General features: G+C 37.3%; 1 protein-coding gene across 2 annotated transcripts in view; it reads right to left on the bottom strand.

Moving 5' to 3' along the window:
- Window positions 1-6,624, bottom strand: part of LOC131069686 (kinetochore-associated protein KNL-2 homolog) — a 43,940-nt gene extending 37,316 nt beyond the window's left edge. The window contains exons 1-6 of one of the 2 annotated variants that reach the window (XR_009112203.2): window positions 6,337-6,624; window positions 4,870-4,976; window positions 4,606-4,750; window positions 2,775-4,517; window positions 2,511-2,659; window positions 2,134-2,192 (exon numbers count right to left, since the gene is read on the bottom strand). Coding sequence is in view for 1 of the 2 variants with exons in the window: in XM_058005206.2 (XP_057861189.2) it covers window positions 2,134-2,192; window positions 2,575-2,659; window positions 2,775-4,517; window positions 4,606-4,750; window positions 4,870-4,976; window positions 6,337-6,462 (2,265 nt within the window). In the remaining variant the exon portion in view is untranslated. The remainder of the gene's footprint in view (window positions 1-2,133; window positions 2,193-2,510; window positions 2,660-2,774; window positions 4,518-4,605; window positions 4,751-4,869; window positions 4,977-6,336) is intronic. The other variant, XM_058005206.2, reaches the window with a different exon arrangement.
- Between the last annotated feature and the right edge of the window lie 13,724 nt (window positions 6,625-20,348).

Here is a 20,348-nt window from a genome sequence, read left to right as displayed (position 1 = left end):
GTCGTCAATTTGTAAAGGGCTCTCTATATAAAGCCCTGGCTCCTCATTTGTAAGGGTTAATAGTCAGAGAATAGTTAGGAGTTAGCAAAAGAGATATAGTCAATAATTAGTAGCTCAATAGTAGATAGCATTTTAGAGTAGAGTAGAAAGAGAAGGCAAAGATTGTTGCCAAGAGATTGTTGCAAAAGACATGTAAACTTCATTGAAGGAATGGTGAGTTCTATATGTCGATTCTACAATTTGCATGGTCTCTATACTTTTCAAATTTAATTTCATGTTATTAGATGAATGGAAGAAATTTGTATGATGAATGGTGAAATTTGTATATCCATACTACTAGCGGTTTGTTGATTGCAAACTAGCCTTGTGTAGTCAAACTAGCCTAACGGTGTCTATGCTTGTAGCGGTGATCTGGACATCATAAAGCTTTCCTTAGAAGATCGCACTAACCTTGTGGAGATGATCCTAGCATGTCAAAGCAAGACTTAGTTAAAGTTTCATCAAAGGTCATCCATTGCTCCTACATTCTTAGCATTAGAATTAGATTCCTCTCCAACCCTTATCCTTTTTCCCCTTTTTTAAAAATCAAGGATCAGTAAAGACCCACGTTCTAGTGATATCCAAAGTAAATCAGATGCTTAAACTCTTCCAGTGATATCCAAAGTAAAGACCCGCGTTCTCAGTCGAGCAAATTCATCCTTAAATACAGAAAAGCAAGCTTTCACCATGCATCTCTCATATTCAGGCAAGGTTTCATGTAAGATAATCAGTTCGGATAACTCATCAGGACCGTGATCTATCCAAATGCAAGTTGTTTTCCCAAAAACCCCGTAAACTCTTCCAGTGATATCCAAAGTAAAGACCCACGTTCCAATGATATGCATGCAAGTGTAACTCCCACCGTTTGACTGGTCAAACTAGGCACTCTATTTGGAAGATGTAACTCTTCAACTCTTACACACTGCCCAAAGTAGATAGTCCAAAATGCCTTTCCTACTCTACTTTGTAACCCTCATACATCAAATGCTCTACTACACTCATCATAACACATTTGCCAAGTGTTGGAGTGTGCCACCCAAGGAATCTTGAGATTCGCTCCTTGTGTGAGATCCAAACATTATAACACAGTTCGCAAACTTGAACACAACAGACCAAAAAATTCTAATTCGGCAAAGACTTGGCAAATTAAACACTCAACTTTTTGGAAAATAAAAACATAAATTTTATGCAAAATACAACTATAAAATATATCAAATGAGTTCGGCAGAGGTTTGGCCTAGTGGTGTCAAGGGGTAGCACCAACTTGGAAGGCTTGGAAGCAACACCCCTGGTATGTTCCCTGTCATGGTACAAGGTGGAGTTAAGGGGCAAAGCCCCTATCACCAGGCCTTAATGAAGACCTTCGAAACCACATAGACCTTCATGGCACACAACATTTTCACAAGTTCAAAAAAAAACAATGTACATATTTTCACTCCAATTCACACAAGAATACTCAAATGCCAAAAAACCTATATTTTTAGTGTTCGTGCCACATTTTTTGTGTGTTTTTACCACATACAGTTACCTGTTCTGTAATCAGTCAGTTTTTCACACAAACTTGCTGAGTTTCAGCAAGTACTCTCCAAGTTTAGCTACTGTGACTTGCCAAAAACTCAGCCAATCGGGATAGTGAGTTTTTCCTGAGAGCACTCAGCCAGCAAAAAATCTCACAAGAAAACTCACCGAATTTGTATTCTATGTTACAACAAGCAACTATTAAATATTACAATTGTTCTCAAGACTTGCAACATGTACAAGACCTATCTATACCTAAGAAATATTTGTATGGATATCATACAAGTATATACCAATTCAACTAATGTTTGACAAAGCATATCAACAACTAGACCAGGCAATACTAAACATGCAGATATATAACACCATTATACGCAGCAGTTTGTGAAAAGGATTGAATATAATAAGTCCCAAAAAAAAACATTAGAAGCAAATCTAACACTTACACATCAGTAAAACAAAAAAGTTCCAAAGAGAAAAAAGACAACTGAGAGAGTAAACATATCGATGGACCAATATCAACATAAATATTAACTAAAGTCAGGTGCTAATACTATGAGAAACTAAGGAACTAACCATATCATATGCAATTGTTTGGTTGCACCAGTGAGCAAGTGGTGGTACAAGTAATCTCCCTGCATACAGCTTGCTTCTGTAAGAATCATAATCTAACCTTGTTCATTGAAGCAAGCAAAGATTCCAAAAACACACATTAAGTTTAAATTGATTGCCAACCTACGTCAAGCAATTAAAACCTAAACAGTGGAGGATAAAACACATACTGAACAAAATTATTCTATAAGTGTTGAAAAGGTTTCACATATAAAAATATAGGAATTTTAAGACATTGATCTGCATTGATATGTTATCTATGCATTCAATACACATTCTAATAGAGAACACTCTTAAACTGTTCAAAGTGAAACACAGTATCTCATGTTCAATGAGCTTACCTATTATATGTGACAAATTCTAAAGGAATTTAGAATCACTAGAAAAAAGAACTAAAAATTTCACCAGATCTTGATGTTTTTAAGCCAAAAGCTTTTGAAACCTCCTCAGGAGTCCTATGTACACGATGCGGAGGAGTAAGTGGTATATTCTGCAAAAAATAGAATACAAAGATACAATATCACATATAACCAATCAAAAGAAAACATAGATCAACATTAACCAAACCTTAACACTAAACCAAATATCATATACAATAAACTTACATTTAATGATTGCCTTTTTTTCGTTTTTGTTTGCATATTTATTTCTATCCTAGTCTTTGGAGTTTGGATGCTGCCTTGCCCATTGCCATTTGTCTTTGTACAATTCTCACCAATTTCAGTGCAATTCTCAGAAGCTGTGCAATGTTCAATTGTGCTTGGTCCCTTGTAAGAAGTGGTACTACAAGTTGCCTTTATATCATTGCATTTCAACGTCACATTATCATTCACATTGGTCTGATGGCATGAAAATGAATCTGAAAGTTGAGGAGGTTGATCTGTACACCTTGTTCTAGTCCTAGGCCTTCTCTTTCTCTCTGTGCCCAATTCGTTCACATGCTTCACACATTTGGTGACATTACTATTTAGGTGGTTTTCTGGTAATGAAAAGGGCTTATTTTCTGCAGAGTAAGATAAACATGTTTCACTAGGAATTGCTGTAGACTCTGAATCGGATGGAGATAGGATGTTTTTTTCACATGTTTTAGAAGATCTCTTTGTACAGATGATGTTGTCACTATGAATCTCATGTTCAACATCAGAGGCTTTTTTTACAGCCTCGTCTGTAATTTCAAATCTAACACATAATTGACCCCTTGATGCTTGAGAAGATTTATTCATTCTATTTCTCTTTGTGACTGGTGTATCCAAAGGTATCGGATATCGAAATTCTGAAACCGGCATCTGAGTTTTTTGTGTTTGTTCTCCCCCTGAAGTACAATTGTTTTCCAAGTGCTGCAAATGCACACTCACCAAAGGAGATTGCTCGGTTTCACTCTTGATCTGCTTCTCCAATTCTCTAGTTTCCTTCATACTTCTTAAGACATCATTAACAATATTCTCCTTACACTTAACAGAACCTTTGTCTTCTGGGGAAACTGAGAAGTTGAGAGATTTCTTCCTCAACACCTTACTGTCAGATTTTGCCAAATGATCATCTCTCTCAAAGTTTTTATAGTCTCCCGTACACAAGTACATTTGATCCTTAGTCATATCTTTCCTTTTGGGTTTTACAGATGTGGTATGATTAGAATTCTCAACTAACCCCATTAATGGAGTGAACACTTTTGGCTCACTGTATATGCTTAAATTGCCACATTTGAGTCGTTTTGATGATCGAATAGGTTGCAAGCCATTTCTTCCACTCTTGCTACCTCTTGCCAAGGATTCTCCAGATGTCACTTTGGACAGCTTTTCCTCTACTTCGATTATTTTTTCCTCTGCCTCTAGTAAACTTGAGTTGCCAGTTCCCATGTTCTTCATGTATGTTTCTATACAACCAGAATTCTGAGTTTCATCCTTAGTCATATCTTTCCTTTTGGGTTTTACAGATGTGGTATGATTAGAATTCTCAACTAACCCCACAAATGGAGTCACCACTTTTTGCTCACTGTTTATGCTTGAATTGCCACATTTAAGTCGTTTTGATGATCGAATAGGTTGGGAGCCATTTCTTCCCCTCTTGCTACCTCTTGCCAAGGATTCCCCAGGTGTCAATTTGGACAGCATTTCCTCCACTGTGATTATTTTTTCTTCTGCCTCTAGTAAACTCGATTTGCCAGTTCCCATGTTCTCCATGTATGTTTCTATACAACCAGAATTCTGAGTTTCATCCTTTGCCTGCCATACAGATTCTTTCTCTTTACTAGCTGGCAGTACACTTGCATTCAATTTTGGTTGGCCAAAGCATCTATTAAGAACATTGTTCCAATTATATGGGAAACCAAACAGAAATAAATGGATTACCTACAAAGGCACACATCGTAACAATCATTCAAAAATATATATCAAAATACTGTAACCCACAAGAAAAGACTAAGATCGCTCTTCATACCAGCAACGGAAAACCATTTTCATAACTGTGTTGTTCGTCTATCATACCCATTAGGAGAATGTTCATCCCATCAACTGTTTTCAGCTTCAACTTTTCAATTCGGGTTTCTATAGGTGCAGTTCTAAATTTGTCGTGGTCAAGTAAGCTGTAACAATGTAAACCACACAAAAATGATACCATAGAGTAAGAAATCAAAAGTGTATGCAATACAACTCATATGCAAAATGGTGGCATATTAAGAATAAGCATTGTAAGAACCCTTACTCTGATGTTGTGTAGCCTTCAAGTGCTACCAGTTTTCCATTTCCAACGGTGTCATTCTCAGGATGATCTCCACCTACTCTAATCAAAGACCAGTTGTATAAATAAACCTAAAAGGCCAAGACAAAACAATGTGAGCTGAACAGAAACCTGCATGAAATGACTTCCTAGCAATATTTTCACTTTGTTTTGAAACAAAAATTTCAAAATGCACAATCATTTATATCTACAACAGAACTTACTAAACAGTAATTTATTTTCTGTGTCAGACACGTCATCACATCATCATTCAATATCAAAACATTAATGACTTTTTAAGAATCAAACTTCAATGAGCAAAAGCATAATATTGTCAAACATAAAAGCTGATAGCAGATAGAGGAGAGATCATCCGCAGATTTTGGAATATAGCCAAAACATTGTTTTGCTTCAGATTTTCCCAGAGGGGTAGCTACTCATGATAGGATTTTACCCGACAGGGGCATGGGCTTGATGCCCCTAAGGTTACCAATTCGCCATAATGTGTAGTAGCTTTGGTGATTATTGCTTGTCTCTCTTGTCAGTTTTAGGGGAGTTTTTTTGTTTATGCTTTTTGATTCGTCTTCAATGTGTTGCCATATAGGCTAACTCTTGTTTTGTACTGCGACTAGAGCCCTGTGTGCAGGAGTTATAGCCCATTGAGACATTTATAGCATCAAGGGTGAGGATTCCAAGTAAAATCCCACATTTATCTATTAAAAAGAAGAAAACAAATTTATAATACTGACTAGAGAATCACAAAAGTGTGTGCAACAATCCTTGTCCTCCTGTAATCGCACGTTCATTTCTTGCATTCATAGTTCACAGTAAAGGTTCGGCATAGCCCATTAAGTGACAAATGATTCGCGAGTGTAGCCGAAACGAAAGAATGGAAAATCGAGAAAAGAAAAACAAGAGTTATGCAGAGAATGGGCACCAGCGTGAAAGGCACAAAACTCTTGACAGAGAAAATTTATTTGTAACTCAAAATTAATTTTAGCCTATTTTTTCTCCAATTTAAACATATAAAACCTGCAGCCTACACGGGCAAATACTTGGTAAACCATAAACACGCAACTTGGAATCTAACACCCATTCGCCTCTCAGTTCGGAAGCTAGACTGCGTTTTAGAAACCCATCTACAGAGTTTTGAATTCAAAAAATAGCATTTTTTTAGGGCTTATTTTTTATTTTTAGGGTTTTCTTAAAGTTCAGATGCGCTTCAAATATGGTCTCTGAATGATTTTCGCTCCAACATGTTCATTCACAGCACGTAAACTTCTCATAGCTGCTCCCGAACTAAGTTAGCATACACAATCCTCTTCCTATAACACTAATTCAACTCGCTGGATCACTGATTCAAGTCCCCAACAAGCCTGACACTCAATTTACCTTAGCCAAGAAAAATGATAATCCTGAAGGCATTGGACATCAGATTCTTAAGTTGCATACCTGCTTTTTCGGACAAGTTAATTGTGGACGACCACTGCTGTTTGTAGCGAACCTTGCCATGTGCAAAGCTTTGGAGAGATGATAACTACTTCTCTTGTTCTCTCGATGCTTATTCATGTCTCCCATTACAAAATTAGTTCCCTGTTTCTCCTACCTTCATTTAAAACACAGTAAACACACAGGTACTCACTCTTTCACTTGCATTCTCATCACTAATTGATCAAACATATTATTAATCGAACTACAATGCACTCTTCAAATGGTACGGACTCTACAACGGCTCAATATTTTTTTAATTTTAACCAAGAAATATTTTTTAATTTATGAATGGACGCTTCTCAAAATAATGGTTTACCTACGTATGAATGAACGCTTCTCAAAACAAGTGCCACATAGTGGCCAGTACTTGTCTTGTTAATTTGTTGTTGAAATAGTAATTTATTAATTGTAATTAATATACTATTTAATTTATTTAATATTATTTAATTTACTAATTGTAACTAGTATATTTTTTTTATTTTTTTTATTTTGTTTTATATTTTTTTTTTTTTACAATTGCATTGTCTTAAATGTATAATTATAAAATATTTTATGTGATTATTAACTCTAACCTTAATATTTTTAATTAAATATGTTTTAATTATTATAATATAAAAACAAGAACATGAATTTACAATAAAAATAATATAAGATAGTATATCATAAAAGATAATATAATTAACAATTTTCTATTGTAATAATTAAAATTGCATTGTTATTAATATACTATATTATATTATTATTAGTATATTATCATTTTTATATTATTAAATAATAGTTAGTATATTGTTACTCTAATTTGTATAAATATTAAAGTTTTTTTTCATAATTTTCTCTTAAATATACATGTTGAAGATAAATTAAAAAATACGTCAAAATATATTATAGTGTAAAAATTTGATGTTATTTATAATTTCAAATATAAATTAATCACTCAATCAAACAATTAATACTTTTATTTATATATAAACAATAAACAATTAATAATTTTGACTAAAGCAAATCTTATTAAATATTAAAATCAATCTATATTCCAAATAGTTTTTAATAAGTTCTTGTTTATAAATTTTTTTTTAAAGTGACAAATAACTAAATAAAATATATGTGCATTTTAATTCCGGCTCTATACTCTGCTATATAGTTGCCACTAAATCCATTTGTAGTCACACAAATCTGTCCAGCTTAATTAAATAAATATTCGTTATTTATTTGATAAAAAATCCACTAGCCATCAGTTAATTAAATTAATATTTAATTAATTCATCTCCAAACATTCTCCTATTAATTAAATAAATTATTCAATTTATTTTAATTCATTCATTAAATCAAATTTCAATCAATTAAATAAATAAAATCAATTTATTTAATTAAATCCCCCTATTCCTCTTTTAAATAAATTAAATAAAACATTTATTTAAATCATTATCCCCCCCCCCCCCCCCCACTTGCATTTTCCTACAAATGCAACTTGCACACATTTATTGAAATAAATGAATTTTTATTTTAATAAAATCATATTTTTCCTAACCCACCAAATCCACTTGCAAAATCTAATCCTCTTCTAGAGTCTTTTAACCCCTTTCTAATTAGCCTAATCCATCCCCTAATTATTGTTACATTCCTAAGCAAAATGAAGTCACTTCTCAAAGACTCCAAAGTTTTTGAAAAGCATTTAATGTTTTGTGTGTTCAACAAATTAACCCCCAAAGTCTTCCAAGACCACTAATGGCTCTTACATGACCATTTATGGCTCTTACATAACCATTTATGGTTATTTCAAACTTGTCTCCCCAAACATTTATTGTTTTGACCATATTCATCCATTTCACATTTGCACAAGAGTTTATCCATTGGATAAAAGCTTTATTCTTTGAATAAAGAGTTTATTCATTCAACCAACTTTGACTTTAACTCCCAAGGTCATGTCAAACATTTAATGTTTATTCCCTCCCCTCTCAACCTATCTCACATTGACACTTGTCATCCTGGGATTGGGTTGAAAGCCCTCACATGGATTTGAAATCATTCAATCCTAACCCTTGTTGAGATTACTCAATCTCAACCATCCATTGCTCCATTTTTCCTATAAATAGAGCCCATTTCTTCATAATCCAGATCCTGAAAATTTGTATGCATTTAACCTATAGCCATTTTAAGAGAGCATTTAGCATAGCAAACTCATGTATTGTCATTTTGGTTAAAATAAATCATTTTAGCATCAATAGCTTAATATTAGCTTTTCATTTTACATTTAGAGCAATATTACAATCTCAATCCTCCATAAGCATCCATAGTGCAAAAAGCTGCTGAGAGCTACACTATTTTGGAACTTGGAGAGGAGAGGAACAAGGGAGAAAGAGCTAAGAGCATGTTAGGAGGTATTTGGATATGCCTCATCATATTTGCTTCTTTAGTTAAATATGCTTTCATGTTTTTAGTATCTCTTTTGATATGTCTGTTTAGATTAGTTTTTGATTGACTAACACTAACAATTTTCTGATTTCTTGTGTTGTTTATCATTGACTAACCTTGTCCATTTTGCAGGGCATCATTTGGTGAACCCGACGTGAATCCAAACACCAAAAAGATCATCATTTTTAGCCACTAACATGTTTGAATGTTTAAAATGTCACACAGGTTGCGCTTTGGCGGTATTGAACACATTCTAGCGCTACCGATACTTATGGTTTTAGCGTTATTGTTCTTACAATAGCGCTATTGTCTCAAGTTCAGCGCTTTTAGAACTGTTTTGGTGCTTTTGACATTGTTTTGGCGCTATTAACCATTTTTCAACACTTTTGCCTCTTTGTCTTTCCCCTTCTTTCAGCACTTTTGTGTTAAATAGCGCCTCTGTTCAAACGCAGACTAGCGCTATTGTAACAGAATGTCGTAAAAATCACCTTGTAACTGAAAAAAAGTGAAAATTTTAGGCTTATGGAAGCCCCCCCTTGGACATAGATTTTACTAACAATTTGTTGTTTGTGCAGGTTTAAAACTCACCATAAAAAAATCACAAACTTGTCTTTTGGTGCTTTTAAAACTTGAACAAACAAAATTTCATTGCTTTCTAGTTAGGGTCACTTGTCTTTTGGTGCATTAAAACTGAACAAAACAACTTTTTTTTTTTTTTGCAAGTTAGGAAACAAACTTCATTTTGGTGCTTAAAATCAACAAAACAAAATTTATTTTCTTGCATCAACTTAAAGAAATTTACAATCAACACTTTGTTTTGGGCAATCTAAAAAGAACAAGCCATTTTTCCTTCAAAACTCAAAAACAAATTTACTTCAAGCAAAACGTGTTTTCAATTCAGTTGACCAGGACTTCCAATTTCTAGATTACAAAACACATTGCCTTTGAAAGTTAAAAAGAACACCATGGCTGTTGGAGCAACATCTCCAAATAGTTAGATCACATTGCGATGATGGATTAAAAAGAACAAGTGTTTTTCGTGCTTGGCACACTTGTGCAAAAAGTGAGTCGAGTGGTCCTACCTCTAACACACACTATCCTCTCCCTTGGCTTTTGTGGTCCTAAGTGCAAGAGAAAAGTGTTAGTAACGCTTAAAAAAATTTATCTTTTTAAGAGAGGCCTGCCAAGAGACACATCACTCTTGGGAACGACCTCGCGCGATAAATCCTTCAAGCCACTATAGAAATCAGGTGAGAGCGAAAACTGTAGCCTTGGGTATAGTTGTTCCTATAGTGTAACTAGCCGAAAGGACAAATGGGCCCCACCACCAGTTACAAGGCTCTTAAGTGAGTCACTGCAGAATGAACTTATGTCCAAAAACATCGAACATGACTAAACACCTTTAAGTAGTAGCCCACCCATTCTATTGATTGAGGATATTTGCGATATAATTTAGTGCAAGAGCATAGATGGTTTTGCTCTCAAGATACTCACCATACATATTTCCTTGAGTAGAAACATAGCTTTTTGAAAAGTCAGTTGTGGCTTGATAAAAGTGGTGACTCCCCCATCATAGGGATCACCTATTTGTTATGCTCGTGCAAGACTTAGTATATCACATCCTTACCTGCCACAGTGGGATTCATAAGGTATGTAGTACCAAAGTCGAAGAAATATCAAGATGTGGGCTAAATTTATCACAACTGGCCATTTGACCTTAGGGATAAAAAGTGTTTGAAGTGTGTTCGTTTTAAAGACCAAGTGCAAATTGAGCCGACTTCAGGCTTTGGAAATACACCTTAAAATACAACTAAAGGAAGGGTCATATACAAGTCCAAGGATTGGGTTGATCTAGACCCATACTCATTTGTGCCTTTGGGGCAACATTCTTGTGTTTGTGTGCTTGCTTTGTTTTCTTGTCAAAGAAAAATCAGAAAATCACTTCCAAAAACAAAGTATTCATCCAACCAAACACATCGAAAACAAAGTACAAACAAACAAAGAGTCAAATTTTATGACCATTCTTCACATCTTGCGAAAGAAAAAGCGTCATCAAAATATCAATTTGAAAAGAAGACCATTAAGCTCAAAGGCTTTGATCAAAAGGAGGAAATTCTTCTATATAAATAGACAAATCTTTGTCTCACATAGAGTCTTTTTGCGTCACATGCGTCTCTACCTTCAAGGCAGAACAATCAAATTTGATTCCGAATCATTGAACTGCAGAGCTTTTATGCAATATAGAGCTCTGAGTTATCACAAAAACCAAGGAGGTAAGATTAATCCTGACTTCTTCCCAAACGTCTGTATCACATACAACACAGCTCGAGAAATACCACCAACACCTGAAAGGGAAGAGGTAGAGTTTGTCCCATTTGTAACACAAAGTTTTTATTGAAGTTGAAAACATTTCATCCATCATCTTCTTCATACATCATCACTTCATCATCAATCCGTTCCAACTCTCAAAACATTAAGAGGTCCTTGTCCTAAAATTCTCTTTTTAGATATTGCTTGAATCAAACACATCACATCACTTTTTTTAGATTGTTTCTATATCTAGGATAAACTCATCCTAAGAAACACATCTACGCAGGTTAAAACTAGTTCATGAGTGAATCCTCTCATTACTAGGTAGTTAAATCTATAACACATCTCAGATTTCTCTACACCTTATCACATCAAAATTTATCAAACAAGCAAGCAATTCAAAGAAGGAATTTTGGTTACATCCACCTTAAAAGTGCTAGAGATCCACGTGCAACACAATTCACCAACCATCAATCTTTCATTTCATCAAACAACTCATCATCATTTTCACACAACTTCAACAAAAGCTTGTAAAGCAAAATGGCCCAAACCCGATCACAGTCAAGGCAACGAGAAATAGAAATGGAAGAAAAAGAAGAGGAAAATCTCAATGAATTTCAAGAAGCACTTGGAGGAAATGCGAATGACGAAAACCCAAGTACTCCTACCCCTGCAACAATAGAAAGGGCTCAGCATAACCCTCTCTTTAACAGACTGTTTAACGAAATACTCAGGAGCAATGCGGATGCTCACTTCTTAAGACTCGTTCAAGAAGGAGCAAAACTCCCCTCCGACTTTGATCTTGCCCAATTAAGACAAGCATCAGAAAGAAAAAGTCGCCATGAAGAGGAAAGAGGGAGAGATCCCATCAGATATAACATTCCTCAAAGTAACCCACCACCTCCTCCTCCAAATGAAATGGAGATGTTGCGGCAACAAGTCAAGAATCTCGCCCAACAACTTCATAGTGGTGTCAAGACTAACCAATTCTCACTCAATGACATCTGTCCCTATTCTTTTGATAGGAATCTTTATATGCCACCCTTTCCACGTGGGTTTGAAACACCCAAATTTGAAAAATATAGAGGAAAGGGGGATCCCCGTGATCATGTCAGAGAATTTCATTCCGCTTGTCTCGAAGTGGCATATGAAGACACATACCTAATGCGCCTTTTTCCCCAAAGCTTGGGAGGAACAACCACATCATGGTTTTCCCGACTACCAGGTGGCATTAGAACATTTGAGGAACTTATCCATAAATTCCTTGCTCATTACTCTCATAACATTGAACGCGACATTACCATGGCTGATCTGTGCAACACCAAACAAAAACTAGGTGAACTATTCTCAGTATTCCTGCAACGATGGTGCCAAATGTCTAGCAGACGTTCTCTTCAGTTACCTGAACAAGAACTAGTGGAAATATTTATTTCCAACTTAAACGAAGAAATGGAATTTCACCTGGATGTCAAAGACACAAATTCTTTTAATGATATGATCACCAAGGGTTTGAAATGTGAACGGGCACTCATCAAGAAAGGACTCATCAAAAATTTTAATGAACCAAAAGATGGTCCTCGCCCGCGCTTCAATAGTGATAAACCAAGCTTCTGGAACAAAAACAAGAATATCGTCAACGATGGGGTTGTGGATGCTCGGACTATCCAAAATGCACAACTTGTGGTTCGGTTTGCAGGACAAAATCCTCCACCTCAGAATAACACAAATGTTCCTTCCAATCAAGGTCGCATCACCTCTCATGATGAACCAAGACCTCGTCAGCAAAAACAAAAATGAACATACACTCCCTTAGGGAAACCCATTGAAACAATATTGCAACAACTCATTTCTCAAAATTTGGTCACTCTACCTAAACTATCAAACTATGAGCCTCAGGTCAAACCGGCATGGTGGAGAGATACTGAACATTGTGAATTCCATTAAGGAAGAGGACATAAGACAAGTAATTGTCACCGATTGAAAGATCTCATTTAGGATCTTATTGATCGAGGAGAAATTGAAATTGAAGGACATGACCCAAAAACAACCAATAATGATCATCTCATGTTCAAAAATCCACTTCCATCACAAGATCAAAGGGGTCCTTCCAGTTCCAGGCGAGGCACTGATACCACTGATTATACACAAGCTGCGTATAATTACACTGTAAATCATCTGTATGATGCCAGTGAACAAGTTGCAACTATAACCTTCAAAAATCCCAACTCAAATTGCAATGTTGTTACACGTCGTGGTAAGGTCACCATAAAAGCAGCTCCACAAGGTACCACCTCCATCCCAAAGCAGTACAATCTTGTGGAACAATTAGACAAAACGCCTGCGCTTATATCCATTTTAGAGCTTTTGCGCCTATCGCCATCTCATAAAACTATCTTGGATCAAGCACTCCAAGAGGCGTAAATCACTGCAAACCTGAATACAGACCAATTTCAAGCCATGGCTGGAAGTCTAAAGTCATCACCTTGTCTCACTTTTTCCGAAAGTGACAACTCTTCCTTCCAACAACCTCATAACACCTCACTCCACATCGAAGGATTTATTAATCAGCATAGGATCAAGCGAGTCTTGATAGATAATGAAGCAGGCCTGAATATTTGTACACTACAATTGGTCACAACATTGGGATATGTGGTAGAATGAGTGGATCCTCGTAAGAAGATCACAATCAAAGCCTATGACAATGCAGAGCGTTCATCCAAAGGAGCTGTGGTATTACCAATCTGAGTAGGCCCTGTGGTAAAGAACATCATCTGTCAGGTTCTGGACCTTCCTCTGCCATACAATCTATTGTTAGGAAGACCTTGGATACATGCCATGCAAGCCGTTCCATCTACCTACCATCAATGTATTAAGTTCCCACATAACGGTGTAGAGATCACAATCCTGGGCGATACCAATCCCTTTGCGTTTTGCCATTATATCAGCCATCAACCAGAGATTACTGTTCCTAATAATAGAGAAGTCATTTCCTCCACATCATATATAAGTCCAGCCTCTCTTACCAGTTCAAACACCACTATACCCAAGCAAGAAAAGCTTAAGATGAAAATAGAAAAGGAAGGTCCCGAGGAATACAACTTGAGTCAACTCTTTTGTGTGGGACAAATGCCCACTTCTCCTAGAACACATGGTAAACCACAGCAGTTACTCCAGCAACCACTGATCACACCAGCATGTGCTTTGACGCCTTTCATCCTTGAAAAGAGTCAAGAGGAAGAAACCCAAGATGAGGACCTAGCGGAATGGATCTATAAAGATCCCATCACCACTGATATACTGCAAGTTAAACTTCCTACGGATCAGTATGGCAAAGGTCTCCTCATTATGCAAAGAATGGGGTATGATGGTCAGAGTGCTTTGGGATATTGCAAACAAGGACGAAATGAACCTCTACTGCCAAAATTAAAGCCCAAAAGTAATACAGGCCTTGGCTTTGAAAAAGAGATCCTTCCTAAACTCAGATTCAAAGGAAAACCCAGCAAACCATTATGTCAACCTACTGCAAAAATGACACCTTTCATTATCAAAGTAGCATCAAGCACCATCCCAACTACCCCATCGAGGCTCAAAATCCCAACACCACCACCTACAATACCAATCAAACCAGTAATCCCATCCGTAGCAGCAATCCCATCAATAACACCATTAGCGGTAGCAACTGTAGCAGAACCTGCAGCAGCATCTATGGCACCAGCAGTTCCAGCAGAAACCACTGAGTCAATATTACTAATACTCCCCGTATCAGATTCCTTGATCTCCATCAAACTTCCTGCAGCAACGATCACTACAAAGGTACATCAACCAATCACACCTGCAGTATTTAACTCCAAGGACATCCTAGTGTGGTATAGTAATCGGATGCTGGAAAGTGACTCAAAGACCGAGTCACATGAATGGGAATTTGATTATGTACAACTTAATACTTCATATGAGGAAGACACATCACCACCTCCGCCACGCAAATACATCCCTGTTTACGGAGAAGCACAGATAAAGACCACATGGGTTCTTGAACTGGAAACATCTTCCACGGACCCTACATCTCATCCTATGCCTGATTCTGACAGGGAGAGCACCATCAACAATCTTCACCATAACGTCTTAACCCTCACTGATACATCTAACGTACGTAACTTAATTGATGAAGTAATGCCCATTATCCACTTTGAACTCATCGAATGGAACCAACCAAATCCCCCATGTCTTGACTTCTTCCAAAATGATGAGGCTATCAAAGACTTTTTGGAATTAAGGGATAACCTACCAAGCGGGGATCACAAAGCTGGATTCGCCATTGAACTTAATAGCGCAGCATACTTCCAGGCGGATGCCAAACCTTTCAGCTGCAAAAATATAACAATAAAACATGGATCTTCCAGTGAAAACCACACCGTGGCACTGTTTGATCCAACAAAAGTAAAAAGAAAGAGCGTATCCAATGGTGAAAACCTCTCTGAGGCGCTTGAGGATGAAGAGTTTGACATTCTCCCTACTAATGCACAACAGGAACGATCAACGATTCTCATCGAGGAAACCAAAGAATACAATGTGGGGACTCCTGAAAATCCTCATATCATACATCTGGCATCTCTTCTCACTCTAGAGGAACAACCTAAATTTATAGAGTTCTTCCAGAAGCATCAGATCAACTTTGCACGGTCATATGCAGACATGCCTGGGCTTGATCCTGATTTAGTCATGCATCACCTCACCGTAGCAGAAGGAGCCAAACCTGTCAAGTAGAAGCTTCGCAAGATGCATCCTCAGATTGCAGTACTAATCAAAACAGAACTCAAGAAACTCCTAGATGTTGGTTTCATTAGGCCAATTGATTATGCAGAATGGATCTCCAACATTATGCCTATCAGCAAACCAAAAGGGGGCATCCGCATTTGTACTGACTTCAGAGATCTAAATAAGGCCTGTCCCAAGGATGACTTCCCCCTACCAAATATCGACATCATAGTGGATCTGACAGCAGGACATGTCATGCTTTCACTCATGGATGGCTTTTCAAGATACAATCAGATAAAGATCGCACCAGAAGATCAACATAAGACAGCCTTCACTTGTCCATGGGGCACGTATTGCTGGAATGTAATGCCTTTCGGTCTAAAGAATGCAGGAGCAACCTATCAACGAGCAATAACCACCATCTTCCATGACATGATGCATACTATGATGGAAGATTATGTTGATGACTTACTAGCAAAATCACTCACCAAAGAAGGGCATCTCCACATCTTAGATAAAATCTTTGATAGACTGGAACAATACCATGTTCGACTCAACCCAAAGAAATGTGTCTTTGGAGTGACCTCCGGGAAGCTTCTAGGATACATTGTTTCAAGCAAAGGTATTGAGGTCGACCTAGCAAAGGTAAAAGCAATCATGGACATGCCACCACCAAAGAATATCAGTCAGCTAAGGACATTACAAGGGCGGCTTCAATCCATCCGAAGATTCATTGCACAGTTGGTCGATAAATGTCACCCACTCACACACCTGCTACACAAGAACATCCGCTTTTAGTGGGATGCCAAATGCCAGCAAGCATTTCAGACGCTTAAAGACTATCTCATGAATCCACCATTGTTGATGTCACCAGATCCAAATAGATCGTTGTTACTCTATATCTCAGCAACCGGTACAACATTGGGTGTACTACTGGCACAACATAATATAGAAGGCAAAGAGTGTGTTGTTTACTACATCTCTCACACAATGGTGGGCTATGAACTCAATTACACACCTATTGAGCGAGCTTGCCTAGCAGTAATCCTGGCAGCTACTAAACTGATTCATTTATTAATTAAATAAATCTGTATTTATTTAATTGATTCATTAGCCTTTTCTACTTATGACACATGTCATTTATCTCTTAATTCCTACACTACCTACCTCTTTCATTATTTTATTGTTTCTTCTACCTACCCTCTAATCCTAGCCGACCTCCTTTTTACACCTCTTAATCTTATCCCTCCATTTCTTATTGTGTCTTCTATTTAAGGAGATGCCTCCTTCATTATCAAACCCTGATGGACAATCTTGAGGACTCGACTACACTACGATCCTACTTGCAACCACATTCCGTTCTTTGTTGAACTCTTGTGCACATAAAATCTGAGAGCAAATATATCAAGCAAGATCAATGGAGATAGGAAGAATGGAGATCAAAACCCTATTGGACATGTGATGGTATAATCTTTGTGATTTCATTTGATTTGCATTGTCTTAGGTAATCTTCATATGTTATGGTGGATCTTTGTTGTTGTTAAGCTAGGGTTTGGTGATTGAATTCATTTAGCCTTTCAATCTTGTTATTATTGTTATCCATTTTCACCATATACATTTTGGCACGCCCGGTGGGACTTTTGTCCCTTTGCATTTAACCTCCTTGTTGTAGATTTTGCGTTTTTTAAGTTGCAGATCGAACGTTTTCGACAGCATTTTTTTATTTCCGCGTCTGCGTACATTCGGATCGCGTTCCTGATTTTCTGGTGCATCTGCGACAACCTAAATCGTGTCTGTGTTATTAGCGACATTTTGTTTTGCAGGTTTCGGAATCTTGCGTTTTTGTCATGGAGTCGCGTCTATGAGGTTTCTTGAAGCATCTGTGTTCGGAAACTGCGTCTGAGTTCGGGAGATGCGTATGTGTCACAGAGATGCGTCTGTGTAGAGGGTAACCGCGTCTGTGTTCACCAGTTTTGAATTTCAGATTTTTCATTGATTCAATTTTTGAATTTTGCATTTAGGGTTTCGGATTTGGTTTATTTCGAGCTAACATTTTCAGATCTAGCTAACAAAATTGGTGTAGCTTGTCTTGAAAGCAAAACGTTTTGTTGAAGGCCCCTATTTTCATAAAGTCTTTTGGGTTTTAAAATTTACCTAACTTGTGTGTTTGCAGGAAGGGGTAATTATTTGAAACAATCCAAACTACTAACAACTTTTTGTTGTAGGTCCTTGGCAAGGGTTTTTGATTTTTATTGTGTGCCTTGTTTTCATAGATTAGCAAACACTTCCATTGGTGCACTAAAATTGAATCATTGTCTTTTGTGTCTTGAGAAATAGGCTCTTTTTGTTTAATCTTTAGGGGGCCTGTCTTCCCATGTGGTCATTAGGACTACTAGCGAGAAGAGAACGACCCAAGTGGTAGCGAGGAAAACCCACCTCTTCCGAACCACTATAATCAAATGTATTCATGGTGAAAACTATGAATAACGTGTGTTGATTAGTTCATACCGACACTATGTCTCCCCATAAACCCGTTTGATCAAATTTATTTGATCATTTGTAGGGTGTAACCCCTACCAGCTAGGAGCCTTCTGTATTTACAGAGCTAAAAGTGCCGCATGTATGGCCACACGAGCGGATGCCCTTACTAGCACTTTTTTGTTTTAGAAGCCCAAATCCTTCTAGTTGTTGGGGCAGGAGGTTGGACCTCTGGTAGCAGCCCACACACATACGGTTTTTAGTAGAGATACAAAGTTCGCCATGGGGAGTTTTCATGGGGACTGATGCTTGGCTGACCCGAGAAGTGAGTGCCGAGGGTGGAGCCAGTGAGGTCAAGCATTTAAGTATCCGCTCTGAATAGTGTAGCCTCGGGGGTAAAACCCCATGTGGGATCAACAACTATTGTCTTGGCCAGCCATGAGAATTATGCTTGACTTATGTTAAACATTCAAACATTCAAGACCAAATAGCAAAACATTGTGTCTTTTGTGTCTTCAAGTGTATGCAAAACAATTTTACATCAAACAACACACTTTTCTTGGAGTCATTTTTGAGTCTAGACACTTGCAAACATTGAGTCCTCATCAACATTGTGTCCTCTTGTCACGAAAAATAGTCAAACAGTCAGATTTGGTCACAACAAAACGACTTCACAGATTGGAAAAAATTGCACAAATTTTACAGAAACATGTCTGTGTCTATTTTAATCGCGTTTGAGTCGTCTAAACGCGTCTGTGAAGGGCAGAATCACGTCTGTGTTAAATAGAGACACGTCTGTGTCGGGGAACCGCGTCTGTGAAGTATACAAGAGCGTCTGTGTCCAGAATTGCAAACAAATTTCACGGTCCAGCAAACAAAAGAAATCAGTTTCGGAATTCTTGAGCTTCCTAGGTCATTTCTCCAAGGTTTCATTTAGCATTCAACCTGTCTTTGGGTCTCACACAGTCCATCATTGTTTTACATCTTACATTACATTCACAATTGTCTAAACTTGAGTCAAAAGGTCACTTGCTTGTCCTCATCATACTTTGTCAACACACTACATACAACAACACTTCGCTAAGTGGTCCCTCATCAAGGTTTCTTACCTTTGGGTCTCATTTGGTCTTACTTAGAGTCAAGGTCAACTTACCTCATCAAGAGAAACTATCCTCTCTTTGGAAGCCACACCTACTCTACTACATACATACTTGGTCTTACACTTTGGACATTACAAGTACACCTCAGATTCATTTACACTCCATCCAACTCTTGGTCTTCCATACTTTTTCCATTTTCATCTAGTCTCACACATCTTGGTCAATACCTAGTTCATGGTTGAAACCCATCTTCAAAAATCTAGGAGAGAAACTAAAGAGGTTCAAGAGTCCGCAAAGATGAGTTCTTATGAGTATGACAATGATATATTTTTCAATACTGATCATAACACATTACCTGACATGGATGTCTATAGAAACATTCCAAATGTTGAGAACATGGGCACTACAAACAACAATGATACACACAATGACAATGTGGACAACTTTTCAATACATTCAACAGATGTGGAAGAATCCATTATGAATCCCCATTTCAATCGATTGGTTGAGGAAATAAAAAGGAGGGATAGACAATACTTCTTACAAATGATGGCACAAAGTGAAGCCAAGATACCTCATGATTTTGACATGTCTCAAATAATGGAAAATAGGCCTTTGCAACAAACTCACTCCAACATGGATCAAAGGAGACCTAATAGTGGAGGAACTAGAGGACCATATATGGTACCTGAATCACCATCATCTTTGCTTCAAAAACCAGAGGTCCCACACACACATGGTCAAGCATATGATACTCACCTTCGCAGACCATTATGGAAGTCTTATGCAGACAGATATGCTCAATCACATACTCAAGCTATGGATCAACCAAAGCAATTGGATATTCAAAGGCATACTCAAAATTTGGACACAAGGAAACCCCGTGTCAAATTTGGGGGCAACACAATAGAACATGAC

The sequence above is a fragment of the Cryptomeria japonica genome, chromosome 6, assembly GCF_030272615.1.
Source record: "Cryptomeria japonica chromosome 6, Sugi_1.0, whole genome shotgun sequence".
Lineage (NCBI taxonomy): Eukaryota > Viridiplantae > Streptophyta > Pinopsida > Cupressales > Cupressaceae > Cryptomeria > Cryptomeria japonica.
This window is presented reverse-complemented; position numbering and strand designations above follow the sequence as displayed.